At 39.7% G+C, this 25145-nt stretch overlaps 1 protein-coding gene across 12 annotated transcripts in view; it reads right to left on the bottom strand.

Moving 5' to 3' along the window:
- The window catches only part of KYNU (kynureninase), a 164106-nt gene that overhangs the window by 90124 nt on the left and 48837 nt on the right, over positions 1-25145 (bottom strand). For all 12 annotated transcript variants that reach the window (XR_004176502.1, XR_002516060.2, XR_002516061.2 and 9 more), the window contains one exon: positions 19419-19501. Coding sequence is in view for 9 of the 12 variants with exons in the window: in XM_021923571.2 (XP_021779263.1) it covers positions 19419-19501 (83 nt within the window). In the remaining 3 variants the exon portion in view is untranslated. The remainder of the gene's footprint in view (positions 1-19418; positions 19502-25145) is intronic.

Genomic DNA, 25145 nt, shown 5'->3' with positions numbered 1-25145 from the left:
AAAATTAGCCAGGCATGGTCGCACGTGCTTGTGGTCCCAGGTACTAGGGGGAAGCTGAGGCGGGAGAATTGCTGGAACCCGGGAAATCAAGGCTGCAGTGAGCTGTGACTGCACCACTGTATTCCAGCCTGTGTGACAGAACAGGACTCTGTCTCAAAAATAAAAAATAAAAGTAAAAAACAAATAAAAAAATTAAAATAAAAAATTTGGAAAACAGGCCAGGTGCGGGGTGGCTTCTGCCTGTAATCCTAGCACTTTGGGAGGCCAAAGTGAACGAATGACCGGAGGTCAGGAGTTCGAGACCAGCCTGATTAACGTGATGAAACCCCATCTCTACTAAAATTATAAAAAGTAGGCAGGGATGGTGGCGCCTGCCTGTGCTCCCAGCTACTTAGGAGTTTGAGAACAGGAGAATCGCTTGAACCTGGAAGGCAGAGGTTGCAGTGAGCTGAGATTGTGCCACTGCACTCCAGCCTGAGTGACAGAGAGAGACTCCTTCTCAAAAAAAAAAAAAAAAAAAAAAATTGTGAGGATATTGTTGCCACAGATAGTGATCCCTCTGATGGAGCTGTGCAAAGTCAGTTGAAAACTTCCTGGAAAGGATCCACCATTCTAGATGCCACTAAGAACATTCATGATTAGTGGGAGGAGGTCAAAATATCAACATGAACAGGAATTTGGGAGAACTTTATTCCAACCCTCATGGATGACTTTGATGGGCTCAAGGCTTCAGGTGAAGGAAATAATTGCAGATGTAGTGGAATAGCAAGAGAATTCGAATTAGAAGTGGAGCCTGAAGATGTGACTGAATTGTTGCAATCTCATAATAAAACTTCAGCAGATGAGGGGTTGCCTTTTATGAAAGAGCAAGGAAAAATGGTTAAGATTTTGAAGATGGTGAAGATGCTGTGAACATCGTTTAAATGACAACAAAAGAATAAAATGTTTCATTAACTTAATTGATAAAGCAAGCAATGGCAGTATTTTAGAGGATTGCTTCAAATGTTGAAAGAAGTTCTACTGTGAGTAAAATACTGTCAAATAGCATCACAAGCTACAGAGACTTCTTTCATGAAAGGAATACTCAATTGACATAGCAAACATGATTGCTATCTTATTTTAAGAAGTTGCCACAGCCACTCCAACCTTCAGGTAACACCATCCCAACCAGTCAGCAGCCATCAACATAGAGGCAAGACACACCCCCATCAGCAAAAAGATTACAGCTCACTGAAGGTTTAGATGATTGTTAGCATTTTTTAGCGATAAAGTATTTTTTATATTAAGGTATCCACGTTGCTTTTTAGATGTAATGCTATTGCATACTTAATCGACTACTGTATGAACATAACTTTCACATGTACTGGTTAACAAAAATTTGTGTGACTCACTTGATTGCAATATTTGCTTTACTGCAGCAGCCTGGAACCAAGCCACAATATCTTTGAGGAATGTCTGTATTTTCAAAAGATTATTTACCTAATTGGCCTATCTTTTTTGGTTCAAATTAGATTCCTGAAACCAATATTGTTCTAAGATGTTTCAATATCATCATTTCATTAACAATATTTTTTTTAAAAAGTTAACCAAAGTTTATTCAAGTTGTTTTTCTTCATTCCTTTACTTTTTCCTAATTATTCTGAATTAATGTGGAAACATCAAGAGCTCCAGTTATATGGGTGCAAAATTTTTAAAATGCTTCCAGAGAGCTTAGCAGGTTTTGAAAGGATCTTTATTTTATAAGATCATCTATGACTCACTGCAATAAATGTCAAGATTTAAATCACTTCTGAGATGAGTGTGAGCCAGTGGTCTAATCCAAAGAGTGTTTCTCTGCTTGTTTATTTATTTATTGAACATCATAGTTTTGCTTTACCAGAAGATAAAACTTAGTTAAATGCAAGCAACTGCATTCTGGTCTCAAAGCCTGGCAAGCTAATGTTTATGGATCCCTTAAGTATTTCAACACTTCTAATTATGACTTGTATTATTTCAGCCTGCATAGCAACTCAATGAGGTACCTACTCTAATTTTCTTCATTTCATAATGAGGAAAGCCATGTGCAAAGAGATGAACTAACTGACCAAAAGTCTTGTAGAAGAAAAATAAAATGAGAACGTTCTTTCGGGCTTAAAGCATTGTTTACAGAAAATACTGTGTGTATTTGATTTGAGACCTAGGCTCATAACTTCCCTCTGTGTCTTTTTAATCCTAACATAATTTCAAATCTCTTGCAAAGTGAGTATGACAAGGCCCCAAGCTGTTTCCCATTGGATAAGAGGGTTCATTATGGGTCTCATAACTGCCATACCGTATTCTGTATATTTTACTAAGCAGATGCAAATGTGATTGTGGATTTGGCTGTGAGGTTTGTAATTAGGCTAAGTCCAAGAACTTTACATTCCATTTTTCAAGTAACAAATTTCAGCAGCCTTTAGAGGTGGCTGGTACACGTCTGAGGGTCTGTAACTATTGGGGGATAGCTTCCAGGGATTATTGCTTCTCTGAGGGTCAGCCACAGATTTCATAAAGCAAATTTATGTTCACATTACACCATTTTTATAATCTCAAATGCATGTAGCTAACCCTTTGTGATTTTTATATATCCAGGGAGAAGTAAGCTTAATAATAATATTAATATTCTTCAGCAATTTTATTTCTACCATCTTGATAATATGACATTAATTATAAGGGAAAGTTATTCCATGTTTTGAAGAATTGTTGGCTTTCTAGAAAATGTTTCATTAATAGTTTTTCTTCTCATCTGAAATTGAATTTTTTCTACATCTATGAATAAATATGGTTATTTCTTTCTCTTCTCTATACACTCTATCAATTTGTACACATAATAATTTTTATTGTCCTCCTTTTACTTCTTTTAAAATTTTTTTATGGTAAACTAAAGGCTGTGGTTTTAAGAACCTGGAAGATTCAGTCATGACCCAAAATATACAACTTGTCTGTTTGCTCATGGCACATTTAGATAACTTAGTGTTACAGTAGGTAATCAGGCAGACATGAGCAGGGCAGGCGTCTCCCTCCCATCACCAGGAATGTCAGGTGATGGCCAGGCAGTTGTTACCTGTCTCTCTAAAATAATAATCTGTTGCATCCAGCGCCGGGGAAAGACAGTCTCCTAAAAGATAGCAGCTTCCCAATATCTCAAGATTTGGGTGAGTGGGCTCAAACATGTACATTGAGAGGCAAAATGGCCAAGAATTTTTTTTTTTTAATAATGTAACATTTTATTGGCTTCAGATAATTATCTTGAGATCCTAATCCTACCAAAACATTCTGCTTTTCTTAATTTGATCCTACCTTTTTTTGTTTGTTCGTTTTAATAAAGGATGAAACAATATCCTGAGAAACTTTCTTTTATTTATTTATCTTTATTATACTTTAAGTTCTAGGGTACACATGCACAACATGCAGGTTTGTTACATATGTATACATGTGCCATATTGGTGTGCTGTACCCATTAACTCGTCATTTACATTAGCTATTTCTCCTAATGCTATCCCTCCCCCCCACCACCCCATGACAGGCCCCGGTGTGTGATGTTCCCCACCCTGTGTCCAAGTGTTCTCACTGTTCAATTCCCACCTATGAGTTAGAACATGCAGTGTTAGGCTTTCTGTCCTTGTGACAGTTTGCTGAGAATGATGGTTTCCAGCTTCATCCATGTCCCTACAAAGGATATGAAGTCATCCTTTTTTATGGCTGCATAGTATTCCATGGTGTATATGTGCCACATTTTCTTAATCTGGTCTGTCACTGATGGACATTTGGGTTGATTCAAAGTCTTTGCTATTGTGAATAGTGCTGCAATAAACATACGTGTGCATGTGTTTTTATAGCTGCATGATTTATAATCCTTTGGGTATATACCCAGTAATGGGATGGCTGGGTCAAATGGTATTTCTAGTTCTAGATCCTTGAGGAATCGCCACACTGTCTTCCACAATGGTTGAACTAGTTCACAGTCCCACCAACAGTGTAAAAGTGTTCCTATTTCTCCACATCCTCTCCAGCACCTGCTGTTTCCTGACTTTTTAATGACTGCCATTCTAACTAGTGTGAGATGGTATCTCATTGTGGTTTTGATTTCCATTTCTCTGATGCAAAATGGCCAAGTTGTAATGTCTCTTATGTAACCTTCTAGGGACATTCAGCTGGGAAGGGAAGAATTCCTCAAGGGAGCATGCACACATCTCCAGTAAACACAATGCACATGCAGCCCCTCTGAAGTGCTAGCAGGCCAATGTGCATGAGGACAGCCCACCCCAAGGGAAGAATCAGGAGAGAAGGGACACAAGCCCCCAGAAGCATGCCAAAATATAAAACCCAAAGTCAAAGGTCAAACCATGCCCTTGATCTCTCAAGTTGCCCACTTGGCCCTTTCAAGTATACTTTACTTCTTTTCATTCCTGCTCTAAAACTTTTTAATAAACTTTCACTCCTGCTCTAAAACCTGCCTCGGTCTCTCCTGCATTATACCCCTCAGTTGAATTATTTCTTCTGAAGAGGCAAAAATTGAGGTTGCTACAGACCCATATGGATTCGCTGCTGGTAACACTAGCAAGTAGAAAAAATAAATTTGGCCTTTGCTACTCTTTACAGCAGTTACTACACTATTATTTTAATTATTTCATCATTTAAACCATACTTACTTCCAAAGAGGTTTGAGATAAATTATAATACAAAACTATTTGAGGAAGAATGATAGAAAGTAGCAACACAATAAATGCAGATGAGAAACAAATTAGAATTTATTAAATATTTTTGTTACTTTAAACTTGATCAAATTTTTCTCAGAACTTCTTAGTAACCAAGGCAAAATGGGAAGTTGCATGGGGTTTGCAAACAAAATGAACACACACACACAAACACATTCTGAAAGAGTCTGTTTGAGTGAAGTTATACATTTTTCTTTTTTTTTTTTTCTTTTCTTTCTTTCTCTTTTTTTTTTTTTTTTTTTTTTTCTGTCACCCCGGCTGGAGTGCAGCAGCATGATCATGGCTCACTGTAGCCTTAAACTCCCAGGTTCCAGCTACCCTCCCACCTCAGTCTTTCGAATAGGTGGAACTATAGGTATGCACCACCACACCCGGCTAATTTTTGTGTGTTTGTATTTCTTGCAGAGGTGAAGTTTCACTATGTTGCCCAGGCTGGTCTTAAACTCCTGGGCTCAAGCAATCCTCCCACCTTACCTTCCCAAAGTGTTGGGATTACAGGCATGAGTCACTGTGCTTCATTGATTCATTTTTCAATTTGACTTAAGTAAGGACCATTTCTCTGACTAATATGTATATAATTTTGGAAGTTAAAACAGTTTAGAAATAATACTATGACCTGAGAGACCAAAACAGATGCCCTTTTATCAATAAAGATGGATCCATCAGTTTAGGAAACTAAGTTACCTACAGGTCAGGTCACGGATTCAGGGCCCATCTAGCACAACAAATCTCTTAAATTCCTGTGGCTCTAAACTTCCTAACCATGGGAGCTATCACACCCTTCCTAACTCTGATTTACAACCCAGATCACTGAAAAGACTTCAAATAAAATGTGACAACGCATTTGTCAGATAAGGTTTGACACTTTGGGAAAGTTATAAATATTTTGTTTATGAAGTTTCAGGTCTACAAAACTCACTTTGCCCATTTTAAGAAATCATTGTTATCCTCTATATCCTACGTTATATTTTGGGACCAAACACATCTAATTTAACTAATGCAGCATTCAAAGACAAAAATGCAGAAAACTAAATGAATTTTGTCCCATAGGTGTGGCATAACAAGAAATATTTGCTTTTTGTTCCCAGTTCAGGGCACATGGCTCCTAAAACCCTTGGATAGTCCAAGTGGTAAAAGTATTTTTTGTTATTCATAACAAGCCCCCTTAGATCACAGGAGAGTTGATGCTAATGAAGTGACTTAGGTTGGGGCCCTGAGAGACATCTCACGATGGGGGGCTGCTCATCAAAAAGACCAAGTGATCAGAGGGAGGAGAGGTGAAATTTTAGCTCTACCCACTGACCTCCCAGAGGGAGAGGAGGGCTGGGACTGAGCTTTATAAAAACAGTAAGACTCAGAGAGGTTCTGGGCTGATGAACACATCTAAGTACCGAAAGAGTGGCAGGTTCAGAGAAGGCAGGGAAGCTCCCCTATTTCCATGCCCTGTGCATCTCTTACATTGGCTGTTTCTGAGTTGTATCTTTATAATAAACTGGCAAACATAAAGTAAAGTGAAAGAAAGTTCTGAAAGTGCTCTAGCAAATTGTGGAGCCTGCAAAGGGCACTGTGGAAATCCCTGAATTTATAGCTGGTACGTGCAAAGTAAGGGTGGTTTCTAGGATTTTTGACTGGCATCTGAAGTGGGGGAAGTCTTGTGGGCCAGAATATAAATTATATGAGTGTGTGGTTTTTCAAAGACAGGCATAAAAACCCTACAGCCATGGTTGACAAATTTTCTTTTAAAAATTTAAAATAAGTTTAGTCTCTTTAGTTTTCTAAACAAGACTGAATATTTATAGTCTGTCTCTTATTTTTTTTTTTTTTATTTTTCCTTAGTAACAATAATGAAAGGTGGCTGGTTTGAAATTTCAAGGATCTTTATGTGTCATACATGTATTTACTGGACAACAAGGCTCTTGGACATTTAATAAGTTGCAATAGAGCTGTAAACTTTTAAATAGTCAAAGGATATCTTTTTGCAAGGTTTATTGGCTTCATAAATAAATCTTACTGAATAATATCACTTTACCACTTCCCTGGCTTGTATATAAACATTCTAACTTCTCTTTAGAGGATGATAAATATCAAGAACAAAATAACAGGATTAGAATGCAGTTTATGTTCTGAAAGTAAACTGAATAAAGTGAAACACATATTCTCTGGTCAAATTAAATGCGAATTATTTTTCCAGTTTTTTTTTTTTTTTTTTTTTTGGTTACATATTAGAACACTTGAATGTCTAGAATTGGCTTCTAACAAATGAACACAAATGAAGGATTTATTACACAAATATTTTGCACACTTTTAAATGCAATCCGGGATTGCTCAGAGGAGAATTCCCTCCATCAGAATACGCACGGCTCTAGGTAAGTGTGACAGCCTGATCAAGTGCACTGTGTTTTGAGAATCTACTGGTGTGGGAGGAGATTCTGGGTTTTGGCCTTTACTGGATCTGGCTGTCAAAGATTCTGGCCCTGGGTTCCAGACCTAAGCATCCAGGGCTGCCCAGATTAGCCCTGGGGCTTCTTGGGAAAAGTCTTTGACTCAGTCCTACACTGAGCCTGACTCCACATGTGCTGCCCCCAATATATTACCTTCTAATTTCTGACTGTTCCTTTCTTCAATAATGGTCGTAAATTTCTGGTCTATGCAGATTTCTATTTATTTATTTTTAATTGTTGCTATATGCTTGTTAATTTTTTAAATCACTTCTCTGTATTTGTCATAGAATGGAGAATTTTCAGTTTGTACTCAATCTATCATCTTTTTTTTTTTTTTTTTTTTGACACAGAGTCTCACTGTGTTGCCAGACTGGAGTGCAGTGGCACAATCTCAGATCACTGCAACCTCCACCTCTCGGGTTCAAGCGATTCTCCTGCCTCAGTCTCCTGAGTAGCTGGGATTACAGGCATGTACCACCATGCCTGGCTAATTTTTGTATTTTTAGGAGAGACGGCATTTCACCATGTTGGTCAGGCTGGTCTCGAACTCCTGACCTCATGATCTGCCCGCCTCAGACTCCCAAAATGCTGGGATTACAGGCGTCAGCCACTGCTCCCAACCTCAATCTGTTATCTTAAACTAGAAGTTGATATTCTGATCCACAATATAGCCATACAAAAACAATAGAAATTTATATAATGTAATGATTAATAATAATTGGTAGGAAATTGAGTTTGCTTTTGCTTACAACTCTTCTATTGAAGTTTGAGGGGGTTTGTTTTGTTTTGTTTTGTTTTGTTTGAGACAGGGTCTTACTCTGTCACCCAGGCTGGAGTACAGTGGTGTAATCATGGCTCATTGCAGCCTCCACCTCCTGAGCTCCCATCAATCCTCCTGCCTCAGCCTCCCAAGTAGCTCAAACTACAGGTATGAGCCACCCACATGCCACTAATTTTTCTTTCTCCTTCTTATTTATTTTATTTTTTTGTAGCCACGGGATCTCACTATTTTGCCTCAGCTGGTCTTGAAGTCCTGGGCTCAAGTGATCCTCTCGCTTTGGCCTCTCAAAGTGTTGGAATTACAGGTGTGAGCCACTATGCCTGCCTCCCTATAAAGTTATTTTAAAAAAGATTAAATAGGTGAACATATTCATAAGGTCATAAACTAAAAACAGACTTTTTTCTTTTTTAAAAAAAATTTTCCACACAACATGGATGTATAAAAACAGATTTTCATGAAAAGTTTCGTAATGTGGGTAAAATAAACATGAGTGATGTTGAAGCAAGTTTAGCCTAAAGCTATCTACTTACATATTTCAAGTCTGGCTTAAAGGTTTCTCTGTGCGTAGTGAACTATCACATAAATGGAGACGTAAGCAAACTGCAACCTGCTCCGGTGCTAATCACCACGTTTTGGCCAAAGAAGATAAACTGTTCAAACCCTGCTCAAATAAGGCAAATGCTGAGCTGTAAACAACCTGACTGTTTCTGTACCTCACTTCCATTCTCTGTATGTCACTTTCCTTTTTCTGTCCATAAATCTTCTTCCACCACGTGGCTGTGCTGGAGTATCTCTGAGCCTATTATGGCTTGGGAGGCTGCCCGATTTGTGAATCGTTCTTTGCTCAATTATACTCTGATAAATTTAATTTGGTTAAGGATTTTCTTTTAACAGATTTAAACAAAATTATGGGAGGATATTGTTTTGGAGTGAGCTCATGCACTAGGCCCTCACAGACCAGATCAACCCAAAAAATAGTCACTTATGATAAATGTGACATAATAAAAAAGACTTTAAGGAAACAGATATATCCTAGAACAGACTAGGTTTTGTTTTTCTCCTGTAACTCTAACCCGTAAAAAAAAATTACTGAAGTCCTTGTTCCTATCTTACAAAATCCACTGTTAAATGCTATTTTCCAGTGGGTTTTAAAACCAAATAAGGACATTTATGATGGTGATAGTTACATCAATGACTAAAGTTTTGGTCAATCTTTCAAAATTGAGAAGATGACCAAAAAGGGGATTGTTAAATTAACTTTAGCCTAAACTTGCCTCCTTACCTATTTTAAGTACAGTCTAAAGCTGTCTTTGTAAGTCATGAACTGTAACCTAAATGGAGGCATAAGCAGACTGTAACCTACTCTTGTGCTAATCACCACATTTTGGCCAATCAAAGGAGACCAACTGTTCAAACTGTGTTAAAATAAGGCAAAAGCTGGGCTGTACCCAATCAGGCTGTTTCTGTACCTCACTTCTATTTTCTGCACATCACTTTACTTTCTCTGTCTACAAATTTTCCAACCACATGCCTGTGCTGGAGTCTCTGTGAGCCTACTCTGGCTTGAGAGGCTGCCTGACTCATGATTTTGTTCTTTGTTCAACTAAACTCTAATAAACTTAGTTTGGCTCATGATTTTTTTTTTTTTTTTTTTTTTTTTAACAGTGTGTTCTGCACGTGATGGGGTTTATTGTAAGGTGATCCCATTTGCCCATCGTGCTGGGAAATGCCCTCATGTCAGACTCTTTAGGTTGCGCAGATAACAGAGTAGACTTGTCCAGCCTCCTGCATGGGGACTGCTAGTTAAATAATAGTGCAAGTGGATTAACACTTATTTAATGCTTTTTGTTTTCACTACAGTAAGATTCTCCCAGAGGCCTGAAAGCTTAAGGAGATGAGTAACTCCTCCCTTCTCAGACCCAGTACCAAAGCGCAAGGCCACGTACATTAGCAGTGAGCATCAGCAAAATAGCAGAAGCAGCAAGAGAGCTGGCCAGAAGACAGCTACCCTGGTCGGAAAACACATACCCCTGAAGATCGAGAAAGAAGCCATCCAGGTACAACGTAGCAGTTATGTCAGACTAGGACATTTCCTGTTTGCAGGAGACTATAAAACCTTTGTCTCCCCCTCACTTGGTGCTGATGCCATTTTAGGCCTCAGCCCACCTGCATCCAGGCGCTCATTAAAACAGCATGTTGCTCCACACTGCCTCGTATTGTCTGTTGCGCTCTTGGGGTTCAAACCAATACAGAAATTTTACATTCTGGTCCCGAAATCTGGGAGGAGCTCAGGTCAGAATCCTCTGTGGACCTACCCCTCCACCTCAAAGAGCAGGCCACAGCAGCCAGACAAAGGAAACTCCTCATCCTCCAGTCACCCCTCTGCATGCACATGGGTCACGGATCTCACCTACCAGTAAGTTTCCTGGGAGCCCTGTTAACAGGCAAAAATCTGCATGGACTCTCTTGGTTTCTCCGGTCCAAAAATCCAACGTTGGTCCAAGAAGGTTCCAGTGTGTGCTAGGCAGTTGCTGATCATCTGGTCTTAGGGGGACGCCTGTAAGCCATTTGATCCCGTTCCAAGAACGAAAAAGGCAGCGGTGAAGATCGCTCCTTTTATCGTCTCCCTCTAGCCGTCCAGGACGGTCTCCTTTTTCTCTTTTCTCCTGTGCCTACGCTCTGTTATGGGAAACTCCTGGTCCTCCATTCCAAAACACAGCCCTCTAGGCTGCCTCTTAAAAAAAAAACCCTGCAAACCTTAGGCCTCAGGCAAGCTATCCACCCTAAGCGCCTTGTCTGTTTTTACAATATAGCCTGGCGGCAGTACAAATTAAATAATGCATCCAAATGGCCCACAAATAAAACATTTGACTTTACAATTTTAACTAACTTAAGCAATTATTGCTGATGACTGGAGAAACAGGGAGAAATTCCTTATGTCCAGGCCTTTTTGCACTCAGATCACAACCTGACCTCTACAATTCTTGCTTACCTGTTCAAATCCTTCTCTTCCATTCTCGCCATCCAGATCGCCTTTCTCCTCCCAACCCTACCTTTTCTTCTTCATTCAATCCAGCAGACTGCTGTCCACCCCTCCCAGCCCCTACCTCTTTCTCTCAACTGCCTGCTATAACTCATTGTCTTCTCAGTCACCATCTTCCCAGTCAGTTGTATTCACTTCTATTCCTACACGGTCCCCTTAGGACAATTCTAGCATTGCCTGTACTCATTCTCCTTCCTCACTGCCCTCTCCTGAAGCCTATAAACCCATCCTGCCACCTTACGCCCCTATCTATCCTCCACTGCTTATCAAGTCAACCCTCTTCCCCCTTCATACCCTCAGCAGGAACCACTGCTGGCTTCTTCCTTCTCTCTTGCCCATACTTGCTCAGGCGCCATCTTTAGCCCATGCCCTACCTTTACTTCAGCGCCTGTGCTAGAGTGCCCCCTTCAGGAGGTAGCAGGAACTGAAAGCATTATTAGAGTTCATGTTCCCTTCTCTCTCATTGACTTCTCTCAAATTAACAAAAGACTCAGTTCATTTCCAGAAGACCCCACCTCATATTAGGGAGTTTCAGTACCTTACCCAGTCTTATAAACTAACCTGGCATGACCTCTACATTACCCTCTCTTCCACCGTCACCCCAGAAGACCAAGGCAGTATCTGGACCCTAGCTCAGGGGCATGCTGATGCAATTCATCCCCAAATTCCTGCCCAGCCTAGTGGTGCAGAGGCAGTTCTCAACCAGGACCCCCACTGGGATTATCGGCCTCTGGATGCCGCCATCAAGATCACATGATTGTGTGTCTCCTTACAGGACTCAAAAAGGGTGCCCATAAAGTAGTAAACTATGAAAAATTTTCAGAAATCACCCAAGGTCCTGATGAAAACCCAGCCCTTTTTCTCTCTTGTTTAACTGAAGCCATAAGAAAATATACCAACCTAAACCCAGTCAGCCCAAAAGGAACCACTATTTTAAACCTTCAATTCCTCTCCCAATCCACCCCTAATATTTGGCGCAAACTTCGGAAGCTTGATGACGGTCCTCAAACCCCACAAGGATACCTTCTTAATTTAGCCTTCAAAGTCTTTAACAATCAGGATGAGGAAAGTAAAAGGCAAAAAAACAGGCAGAGTTTCAAATGCTTACCTCCACCATCAGGGGTCCTGCAGGCCCACAGGGCTGCAGTTCCACATGGAAGCCTCCTAGCAATCCACCTCCACCTGGCGCCTGTTTCAAGTGCGGCAATGAAGTCAACTGGTCCAGACAATGCCCAAACCCAGGTAAGCCCACCAGGCCATGTCTTCTCTGTGGAGGACCCCACTGGAAGTTGGACTGTGAGCGGACCCCACAAGGACCGCCCCCATCCCTTCCTAAGCCGGCCAAAACCTCCTACTCGGATCTCATCAGCCTTGCCACTGAAGACTTGATGGTGCCCTGAAATGGACACCCTGGCAACTACCATCTCTTCATCCCAACCAAGGGTAACCCTGATTGTGGTGGGTAGGCCAGTATGTTTTTTAATTAATACCAGGGCAACCTACACTGCTTTACCTAATTTTTCAGGATCCACCAAGTTCTCACAAGTCTCTGTTGTAGAAATTAATAGAAAAGTCTCCAAACCCCAAGCCACCCCTCCACTTTTCTGCTCCCTGCCACCTTTTCCTTCACTCAGTCTTTCTTACTCCTGTCCTCATGCCAAAGTCTGCTCCTTTCAAAACTCCACACTACTCTTCACTTCCGTGTTCCCCATAGTACCCAACACATCAACCCAGACCCCTCCAGGGCTTTTAACTTTATTCTACTCCTCCAACCTCCCACCTTAAAACATGCAACTTTTCCTTATCCCCCATCTGTAATCCCGCTGTTTAGGACATTTCCACACACTCAGTCAGAAAACACCACACCCCCATCCACATAGCCCTTAAAAAACCCACCCAGTTCCTATCACAGAAGCAGTATCCCATCCCCTAAGCAACTCTCATAGGCCTAAAGCCTATCATTTCTTGCCTCCTCGCCAGTCACCTACTCCACCCCACAAACTCCTTTTAAAACAGTTATACCTGTTAAAAAGCCAGATGAAACTTATCACTTAGTCCAGGACCTCAGACTCATTAACCAAGCTGTACTCCCAGTATGTCCAGTAGTTCCTAACCCATATACTTTACTTTCCGCAGTTCCCTCCAATACCACCCAATTTTCTATTCTAAACCTAAAAGTTGCTTTTTAAAAAAAAAAAAACAAAAAAACAATTCCTTTACACCTTGATTCCCCAAACCTGTTTGCTTTTACATGGGAAAACCCCAACTCCCATGTTTCACGTCAGCTCACCTGGTGCGTACTACCTCAAGGTTTCAGGGACAGCCCCCACTTTTTTGGACAGGCCCTGGCTAGTGACCTCTGTACCTTATCCCTAAAACCATCCACTCTACTTCAGTGTGTTAATAATCTGCTCCTGTGTAGCCCCTCTCAAAAAGATTGCAACACCCACACTATCTCTCTCTTTTGAACTTCTTGACAAAACAGGGATATTAGATCTCCTCTAAGAGAGCACAATTATGCACCCCCTTAGTTATGTATCTAGGTCTAGCTCTTACCCCGTGAACCTAAGGGCTAACAGCCGACTGCATATACCTCCTCCAATCCCTCCTGCATCCGCGAACTAAGCAAAAAAATCTCTTTTTCTAGAATTAGCAGGATATTTTAGGCTCTAGGTTCCCTCCTTCGCTCTACTTGCCAAACCATTATACCAAGCTGCTAAAGCCCCCTCCATGAGCATTTAAAATCTGCACAGCCTATTACCCAGCCTTTCCTTCTACTCCAGAAGGCTCTCACCTCAACCCCCATCCTCACTCTCCCAGATCTCACCAAACCTTTCTCCCTCTATACCGACAAACAGCACAGAGTTACACTAGGTGTTCCAACCCAGGCTAAAGGACCCACCCTCCAGGTTATTGCCTACCTCTCTAAACAGCTTAAAGCCTCAGTTCTTGGATGGCTTGCTGCCTCCGAGCATTGGCAGCAGCTGCTGTCCTCACCCTTAGAAGCCTAAAACTATCTCTCCATGCCAACCTAACAGTTTATTCAACCCATAACATCAAAGACTTGCCAACTCACCACAGTGTACTACATCTCATCTCTGCCCCACGACTCCTCCAATTGTATGTTCTAGTCATAGAAATCCCCCAGATCACTAGGCTAACCAGCTCCCGTCTAAACCCACCCATGCTTTTACCTGAAGCTACAACAGCTGAAGACCCTACGCACTTCTGTGTGAACACTGTTCAAACCTTTCTTCTACCTTTTCCAAACCTAACAGACCAATCCCTTCTTTACTTGGTTTGTAGATGGCAGCTCCTTCCTACATCAAGGACACCAGCATCCTGGCTATACTATAGTGTCCCCGCCCCACCCCACATACTATTGAAGCCAATCCACTCCCCCTAGGCACTACCTCTCAAAAAGCTGAACTCATTGCCCATACTAAAGTTTTCACACTGACAGACGGACAACAAATTAACATATATTCAAATTCTCCTTATACGTTCCATATAGTACAGTCACACTCGACTATCTGGAAAAAACTGGGTTTCCTAACAGCAAAAAACGCTCCTGTCGTAAATGACTCTCTCATCAGCAAACTCCTTCAAGCAGTCAGGCTCCTGCAGAAAGTTGCCATCATTCATTGCAGGGATCACCACACCCCACACAATCATATATCCGTTGGAAATGCGCTAACAGATTAGGTAGCAAAACAAATAGCCCTGCAACCCGTGCAAGGCCAGTTTCTGTCCCTGTCCTTGTTCTCTCCTCTTTACACCTCAGAAGAAAAGGAGGACTTCTGAGCCCAAAACCTTCAAAAGCAAGGACCATGGTATGTCAAGGAAACGCGCTTCATTCTTCCTCACTCTCAAAACCTTCCTCACCTCCAAAGCCTCCACAACTCTTTCCATGTCGGTTACAAACCTCTCTTGCAACTTCTCCATCCTGTTCTCACTTGTCCCCACCTTTTCAGCCATTTCTGTGAAATTACCCAGTCCTGCTCTATCTGCCGCTCAGTGTCACCCCAAGGCTCCCTCCAGTCGCCACCTTTTCCTACTCCTCAAGCCCGGAGCCAGGTACCAAGGCAAGATTGGCAAGTAAACCTCACTCACAGGCCGTCCAATAAATGGCTCTGCTATCTTCTAGTCTTTGTCTATACTTTCTCTGGGTAAGTAAAAACGTTCCCAACAACTTCAGAAGGTGCAAATGTTGTCACACAAACTCTCATCATGCATATAATTCCCCATTTCGGACTCCCAACATCCATCCAGCTGAATAACAGGCCCGCCTTCATCAGCCAAATTACCCAAGGTATCTCTACATCCTTAAATATGAAGTAGGTTCTCCACACACCCTACAGGTCTCAATCTTCAGGCAAAGTTGAAAAAATTAACTCTGTCCTTAAAGCCCAACTCACCAAGCTGGCCGTTAAAACCCACCAGCCATGGACAAAAAAATCTCCCTTTTGCCCTCATGAGACTCCGCACAACACCAAAAGCACCCTCTTTTTATAGTCCCTTTAAAATCGTGTATGGCGGAACTTTTATCTTAAGGCCTCCAGCCTTACCAAACTCTAAGCCACTCAGAAATTACCTCTCCTCCTTAATCCAGACACAGTCTTTCATGCAAGAAGCAGCAAATGAGGCCATGCCTCTCCCTGTTGACACCTCCTTGTCCTCTCAACATAACTGTCTTGCAGGCACAGACACGTTTCCAGACAATCCAGATGATGCTCCCACTACAAGGACACAGTGGATACCAACCCGTCTCTCAACAATACCCCCAAAATTAAGGTTTTCCTTTTCCAAGGTGCCCACGCCACCCCCTATATCACGCCTGAAGTAGTTATTGAGAAAGTCGCCCCTTTTCCCTTTGATCTATAACCAAATAGACAGGAATGTAAGATTCTCCCTGGGGCCCGAAAGCTTAAGGAGATGAATAACTCTTCCCTTCTCAGGCCCAGTACCCAGGCGCAAGGCTACTTAGTAGCATGCGCCGGCAAGATAGCAGAAATAGGAAAAGAGCCAGCAGAAAGACAGCTACCCTGGACGGAAGACACATGCCCCTTAAGACTGAGGAAGAGGCCATCCAGGTACACTGTAGCAGTTATGTCTGACTAGAACACTTCCTATTTACAGAAGACTATAAAACTTTTGTCCTGTCCTCACTTGGTGCTGACACCATTTTAGGCCTCAGCCTTCCTGCACCCAGGCACTCATTAAAACAGCATGTTGCTCCACACTGCCTCGTGTTGTCTGTTGGCATGCTCCGGGGGTTCAAACCGACACAGAAACCTTACAACTATGATTAATTGAGTTGGTTACCCCAAATTCATATGTTAAAGCCCTAACCTCCAATGTGAGTATATTTGGGCATAGGCCTATAAATTAGTAATTAAGGTTAAGTGCAGTCATAAGGGTGAGGCCTTGACATGGTAGAACTGGTATCTTTAGGTGTCCTTATGAGACGTGTGAGAGAGACCAGAGAACTCTCCTCCAGTACACAAAAGAAAGGCCATGTGAGGACATAGTGAGAAGGCAGCCAAGAAGGGAAGTCAAGAGGAGAACCCTCACCAGAAACCAACCCTGACAGCACTTTGCACCTTGATCATGAATTTCCAGCCTCCAGTACTGGGAAAAAATAAATTTATATTGTTTAAGCTACCCAGTCTGTGGTGTTTGCTATGGCAGTCTGGAGACCCTTTCTTCTTCCTTTTCTGGAAACGAATTATCCAGTTATCTCCCAAAATGGGCTGTGGGAGTATTCACCTGGCAGCATCAAGTGGGCAAGGGGATCTGATATTCTAATTATATTTTAAACAGAATTTCAACAAATCTTTTTAAAAAATTCGTATTTTCATCACTACTTCTGGAGGTGTGAGGAATAAACTCTGACCTTTTTCCTGTCTTGCTCAAATTCCTAAGCGGCCTGGGGAGTAACACCCTACAAACCATAAAATCTCACCAGATAGGTTTTATTTAATCCTATATAACACAGCTTACTTTCCAACCTTACTCTAGCATAACATCAAATGACAGATAAAGAAGAAAATCAAAATATTTTACCCCAAAATATGTCTCTTTGACATATTTTGAGTGGCCCTACAAAGCCTTCTGTTGTGAAGGAAAATTCGCATCTATCAAGAATATGATGAATATCACTAAATCTTATCCTTTTCAGTCTCTTCCAATCCTGAAGAGATGAACTGAGAGACTAGAATCCTTTACAGGTATGAATAGGAAACAATTGCCATCTATTGCCTCTAAGGGCAGCCACCTATGAGACTTTATCTACATAATAAGAACCTCGGTTTCCATCACCCTTTATCTTCCTCCAGACACTCCTTTCTATTGATTCCAGGTTTTCAGATAATAACTCTTTCAACCAATTGCCAATGAGAAAATCTTTGACTCCACCTATAACCCTATGACCTATAAACTCCTACACTACCCACCTGTGCTCCTGTCCCATCCTCACCCCCAAACCTATGGATACCTCACATGTGTAGATTAATGTCTTTTGTCAACCCAACCACCTTGGGCATGTGTTCTTAGGACCTCTTGAAACTGTGCCTTGGGTCATGACCACTCGTATTTGCCTCAGAATATTTTACAGAATAATTTACTCTTCAAATATTTTACAGAATTTGACTCTTTTCATGGTCAGGTGATTAGCAAGGTAAAGATGGCTTTTTTATTTTTTTGCCATTGGGAGATTAGGATTTGGTTTACATTTTTTTTTTTTTTTTTGATACCAGCAATTACTGCTTGTCTATCTGCCAGCCAACTCCCCAGATATTATTATTATCATCTCCTTTGTCATTCTATTTTGTCCTTTGGGGTTTAGACTTTGTAATTTTTTTTTTTCTATTCTATTTAGAATTCTTTAGTGAGATTTTAGAAAAAAGAGCAGTTACATGCATGTGTTCAGTCCTAAATCAATTGGAAAATTATGGCTCTTTGGTAGTGTGATTAATTTTTTATTTCTTTGTATTTTACTTATGTAGTACATTAATTTTGGATTTCTTTGCATCTTCCTTTACTGGCAGTCCATGAGGATAAGGAAGGTGAGTGTTCTTATTCGTTTTTTCTTCTTTTTATTTTTCTTTCTTTCTTTATTTTTTCTTTTTTCTTTTTTTTTTTTTGATACAGGGTGTTACCCTGTCGTCCAGGCTGAAGAACAGTGGCATGATTTGGGCTCACTGCAGCCTCAACCTCCCAGGCTTAAGCTAACCTCCCACCTCAGCCTCTCAAGTATCTGGGACTACAGGTGTGTGCCACCATGCTTGGCTAATTTTTACTTTTTTTTTTTTGTAGAGATGGGATCTCATCATGTTGGCCAGGCTGGTCTGGAACTCCTGAACTCAAGCAATCCACTCACCTCAAACTGTCAAAGTGCTGGGATTATAGGTGTGTGTCACCATGCTCAGCCCTTATTCACTTTTATGTCCTCAGAGCTCCCACAGTCATGACATATAGCAAAGAATCAATAATTACATTTTTAAAGAACAAGATACTCTCCAGATTTTAATGATTTGTCAGTTGCCGTAGTTTTTTCTATGCATAAGTCCAGCTTTCCCCACTCCATTTCCCTTCCAGTCACTTTGATTTTTTCTCTAATTACTGGTCAAGATTCAAATGAAATGAAGCAATAAAGACATTTGTATATTTGCTTATAAGAGAATAAGCCTTCAAAAAGGATTTGAAAACTTGAGTTTTCCCTAAGTCCTTAAAATAGTTCCAAATAGCACCACTCCAATTACCAAAACATCATTAATTTTTTTGAGTACCTTACATTTTAAACAATACTGAATATTTAAGCCAATTAAATAACTTTTTTCAAAATGTTAACACATTTACCATATAAAACTATCTTAAATACCACCGATAGTATATATAACTCTCTTTAAGATAGCACATTTCAGACTAAAAACAGCGTCAGCTATGTCATTTTCAGTAACATGAAGCTAAAATTTAAATAGATCACCAAAGATTTAATTGAAATGAGCAAAAACATGATTGGTGTCAAATGTTCATTTAGCATGTCAAAATGTTCATTATATCAAATAATTAAATTATAGAAAATTCATTTCAGTTGATTTTTATGAAATGTATTCAATTGTAAATTAATACAATGTGTATGTTTTTCATAGGTGTGATAAATATTACATTTAAAGTATGACAGAAAAAATAATAACATATATTTTATTTTTATATAAATAACCTTGTTACGCTCACCATAGCAATCTTTGAGTTAACAAATTTAAGTTAAAAGTGTACCTCCTTTTTACTATTATGGATTAAAATAGAAAATCACGATGCTCTTCAATAATATTTTGATTTTATGACCTGTGTTTATAACTAAATGATAATATCTTTACAATTCATTTGGAAAAACTTCAGTGTTTTGTACTTACCTACAATGTCCTTCATAAGGCCTACAATACTCTCATCTCCTGTAATCCAAGGGCGCTTCCCCACTTCATGACCATAGGCTGCTCTGAAATTGAAAAGGGACGTAAACATTTCTTAGCTTTTGTGTGCATGTGTGTGATTATTTCAAATATCAGCTTTAGCAACTAAACATTTCTATGTGGACCTTTCTATGTGTTAGTAATTATATAAAATCAAGCTTTTTTAAAACAAAAAATATAATACTTGGGATTAATGTCTTTTAATTTCTCTTTTAAAATTTATTTTCTTTTTGTTAGGAAGAGGGGGGATTGTTCATATGTTATTTTAATATTTTGCTCTATTCTAGAGTCTAATTTTTTTGGTCTCAGTTATTCTGTAATTTTTAAGATTATTTGAACACACTTTTATACCTGTAGAATGTAGTATCTATACTAAAACTTACATACTGTTTTGTAAGGCTAGAGACTAAAATAATTATAAATTGACATTTAAAATATACCTATAATCTGTAAATTTAATAGAAGTATATAAAATATGATTATACTCATGATACCATTTTATATTAAATAACAAAATTTATGAATAATCAAAGCCAACACTGCTTGGTTTGACATATTTGCTAGCAATTTCATCTATCACATTCCAGCTCAATTTTATTATTCTAGTAAGTATCCCAGGAGGCATAGTAGAAAAATGCAAAACACATAGAGTACTTCGACTTTCAAGAAATTTCCATGAAATGAAGAAGGCAAGTACACTTGAAAAACATAGAAGAAATTAAAACAGAGGATTAAGGTGAAGTGCCTCTGAGTGCTGTTACATTGTTGTATCTTATGATGCTCTGAAGGTGGTGGTAGTTCTGTAAGCAGACAGGGAGGTCTCCAGGGATCATAACATTTAATATACTTGAGCCATCAGCCTGTTTTACAGCCTCCTGCCCTGTCACCTGTCTGTTTCCGAAGCCTGGTTTGTAATGCTGTCACCTTGTTGGTTGGAGCCAGCATCTGCCAGACCGCAGCAGCTCATGGATGATCCTGAGTGAACTGTCCTCATTACCATGCTAAAGTCTCCACCCTGGGGAGAAGCTATAGCTTCATTACCATACATGCAATCTATGCACTGGCATGATTACTCACTGAATCTCCACAACTGCGACCCTTCCTCTACATGTGATGATGCATCTTCTCCCCTATCACCCCATAAAACTTCCCTGTCACTTTTCCTCTGGGAGACACTGCTCTTGTGAAAACTCCCAGTGTCCTCCTTACTTATACCAAGTAATCAAACTTCTATTGATCAAAACTTGTTCCCTCTGTTTTTTTTTTTTAACTACAGAGAAATAGTTTATTTTAAATCATATTTTAGAATTAAGCAACATTTTAAAACTTATTTCATAGTAAATATTACAAAGATGGTTTCACAATTTAAAAGATAAATATTAAATGTTTGAGCCTGCTATATATTCCTCTGACTTTTTTAAAATTATACTTTAAGTTCTGGGATACAATGTGCAGAACATGCAGGTTTGTTGCATAAGTATACACGTGCCATGGTGGTTTGCTGCACCCATCAACCTGTCACCTACATTAGGTATTTCTCCTAATGCTCTCCCTCCCCTAGCCCCCACCCCCGACAGGCCCCAATGTGTGATGTTCCCCTCCCTGAGTCCATGTGTTCTCATTGTTCAACTCCCACTTATGAGTGAGAACATGTGGTGCTTGGTTTTCTGTTCCTGTGTTAGTTAGCTGAGAATGACGGTTTCCAGCTTCATCCATGTCCCCAGAAAGACCTTTGTTACCACGTGAATGAAGCCCATTTTTTCTGGGTAACAGTTCTTAATTCTTTAGGAATCCAAAAGTTTGTCAGCTTGAAAGAAAGGAATGAAAATGTGCTTTTTGTATAGTACCAACCTGGGTTGAATCTGTGTCAGTAAACTGGTGCTGGTGGGCTGTTACTCCCTAAGAGGGGCGGTTAAAACCGGAGGACTAGAGCCCTTTTTTTCTTCCTTTGCAGATTTCCAAGGTGTAAATACTCCCATGATGGGTGATTTCATACTATCAACAAAAATTCTGAGTATTTAATAATTGGCTTTTGACATCTGGTATAAGTCAGCTGCAGGTCAGTACTGGTCATGAGACCACATTTATTGAAGCTATAGAGTTTCATTTTCCACATTTGTACAAGTAAATGGGTAACGATGTGGACCTTAAAGGATTCCCATGAGAAATAAATGAGATAACATGTGAAAGAGACCATTACATAGTACCCCGTTTCTGAGTCTTCTTTCCTAATGTAAATCTAATGCTAAAACTCCCTTCATCAGCGTGTGGTATAGAACACAATTTTTAAACTAACATGTCTATTACCATATAAACTAAGATGAAGGAAGAGGACTTTCCTTGAGAATAAACATAGACTGCTAAGAACTAAGGATGGAAAAGAGGGGCAGTTGTTAGTTATTATTATTCATATTGTTATTAGACAGCCTGCAGCTTGCCTCTTTCTTGATTTTCAATATAAATGCTAAAGACAAAAATCATTATCACTAAATGGTAGTTAAAGGCAGATACTTGGATCCTTTTTAATTTTAATCACATAGAGCTCCACGGCCTTTGCTGATAGCACAATACATCTTATTACATTTAGGTAGTAAAATTCTATGTTCTGCCTCAGAGAATTTATATTTCAGAATATTATGCCACCTACTCCTCTCTCTGGTAGACACCGTGGTAATAATCTTTAGGGATATGTTTCTTCCTGCAATGCTTTTGGCATCTCCCTCCCTTCAAAATACCACACAGTGTCTGCTGCTTCATTTTGTTAGCCCACTAGCCTGGGGTAGTGAAATGTATTTACAAAGTGTTACCCAAATAAACCCAAAGTAAAGTGGCCTGTCATTAGAAAGAGTTGATGTAGATTAAAGTGCAGTTATACACATCAGTATTAGAGTTAGAAAAAAATATTATATTGCTCAAACAAAACTACTTAAAATAGTTGCAGCATAGATGTAATCTTCTTTTACAAATGCTGGAAAGGAAAAGAGAGCATGGGAGAGAGTTAACTCACTGCCACAGAATAAATCATTGCTATAAGTGGGTGTTTTCTGAGACATCTACTGGGAGTATTCACTCACAAAATTAGGACTGCAGGATGGAAAATTAGTAAGTTAATAGAAACTTGGATCCTCTTTAAAGTAGGACTATGCTTTAACCATCCCACAAAATGAAAAATGGCCCTGTTTTTAGAAAGCTTCCTTCCATAAGGAAATAATTACGATTTCACAGCCTGCCTTCATTATATTATATTTTTTTTCCATGACCCACTTGATGATTAGCCAATAAAGACATTGCGAGGCCGGGGATGGTGGCTCATGCCTGTAATCCCAGCATTTTGGGAGGTCAAGGTGGTTTGAGCCCAATTGTTTGAGACCAACCTGGGCAACATAGGGAGACGTCGTCTCTACAAAATTAAAGAAAAAATTAACCAGGCTTGGTGGCATGTGCCTGTAGTCGCAGCTACTCAGGAGACTGAGGTGGGAGGATAGCCCAGGTCTGAGAGTTTAAGGCCGCAGTGAACTATGATCACATCACTGCACTCCAGCCTGGGCAACAGAGTGAGACCCTGACTCCAAAAAAATAATGTTAATTAGAAAAACAAAAATAAAGATGTTGTGAAAAATCTTTGTAACATGCCATTCTATGTATTTTCTTATGTTCTCTTATTCAAACACTATTGCTCTTAAAGGAAGAAATGCTTAAATTAAATGAGATTAGAGGGGTCTGAAGGAGGCATCTACATCTCTCTGGTGTGTTTTATCAGTGTCCTGTCAGCACACACACACTGCCATGTAAAGTAAACTCAGTAGTGTATTCCTGATATTTAATTCAAAGGCACATTTTTATGTTTAAATAATCTTACCTAAACTGTCACAGTTCTTAGAAGAATCCCTGTAGAGACAAAACTATAGTAGGTTTTTGCTCTTATGAAAAAGAGAGAACACCCTTGATGTAGCAGATTTGACAATGTAAATGACCCAAAATATTGTGATTCTATTTTAGGGACATAGTACCCATTCCCCACCTTAAAATATGCTCTTTAGGACTTATATACCCTTCTGTTCTAGCTGGATTGTGGCATTATGATTATTAACCAATGTTATTCTCCATTAAATAATCTAGGTCATTAGTAAATATTTAATATATTATTTCCAAATACTTATGCTTATTGCCTATTCATTGCAACAGACCCGTAGATTTCAGACATACTGTTGCTTCTTATTATTATAAAACCTTTTTGCTTATAATTAAGTATCAAATAAATATAATCACACAAAAAGTTTTATATTTCAGAATATTAGAATTGCCTAAATGTTGCCATTTTGCAAAACAAATATATTCCTCAATGTGTTATTAATCTACTTTAGAAATCCCATAGAGTTGAAAATGAAAATGCAAAATAATGGTAATAGCATTTTAAAACTAACACAGAGGTAAAAGTTTCTAAGAAAACAATTTTCACAGTTTGCCTTAAGAAAGTTTAAGTTTTAGAAATAATTTGGTTCTACTATCATCTGAATGTGTCCCCTTCAAATTCTTATGTTAAAACTTGATCTGCCGATGTGACAGTATTAAGAGGTAGAGTCTTTAGGAGGTGATTCAGTCATAAGGGCAGAGCCCTCGTGAATGGGATTAGGACCCTTATAAAAGAGGTGGGAGGCAGGTGTTTGCCTCTTCTGCCACATGAGGATGCAGCAAGAAGCACCATCTTGGAAGCAGAGAGCAGACCTTACCAGACACTAAGTCTGCCAGCACCTTGATCTTGGACTTCCCAGTCTCCAGAACTATAAGAATGTTCACTTCTCTTCTCTATAAATTATCCAGACTTGGGTATTTTGTATAGCAGTGGGAACAAACTAAGACAGATCCTAAAATATTTCTAGTTTTACCTCTATTCTTGGCTTTTCCTTAGTATAAGTAATCAAAGATGGTAGCCAGATGAATTACAAAATCAGGCTGCATTATGACAAAAAATTGTTTATTCAATACTTAGGTGTGGTAGGCAGTATGTCTGCAATAGGCCATAAAACTGGAGAAGATGGAATCCATGAGCCCAATGGCATTTCCTACTTTATAGCACTTGGATGGACAGAGATTTGACATCTATATGCTTGTGCAAAACCTTGCTTTGTTAAAGCACTCTAATTTTTATGTTACTGTTAAAATTATAATTTTTTTTGAGACTGGGTCTGACTCTGTTGCCCAGGCTGGAGTGCAGTGTCAAAATCTCAGCTCACTGCAACCCCCACCTTCCAGGCTCAGGCGATCCTCCCACCTCAACCTGACGAATAGCTGGGACTACAGGTATGTGCCACTACGTCCAGCTAAATTTCTTTTGTATATTTTGTAGAGACAGGGCTTTACCATGTTGCTCAAGCTGATCTCGAACTCCTGAGATCAAGTGATCTGCCTGCCTTGGCCTCCCAAAGTCTTTGGGTAACACCCTTGAACCACCATGCCTGGTCAAGATTATACATTTTTAACACTATCTTTTTCAACTAAGCAACTACTTTCAATGTGCATTACAGTGTTTAGTAAATGTGTAATCATCTTTGACTCAGCGATTCCCATAATCTTCCATTGGTCAAGAAGAAAGGGAGTCACTGACCTGGCTTGAGTACCAGCCAAGAAGTAGAGCAGAAGTGGCAATGAGGGAGGCAAAGAGGAAGAAGT

The sequence above is a fragment of the Papio anubis genome, chromosome 10 (genome assembly GCF_008728515.1).
Source record: "Papio anubis isolate 15944 chromosome 10, Panubis1.0, whole genome shotgun sequence".
Taxonomy (NCBI): Eukaryota; Metazoa; Chordata; class Mammalia; order Primates; family Cercopithecidae; genus Papio; species Papio anubis.
This window is presented reverse-complemented; position numbering and strand designations above follow the sequence as displayed.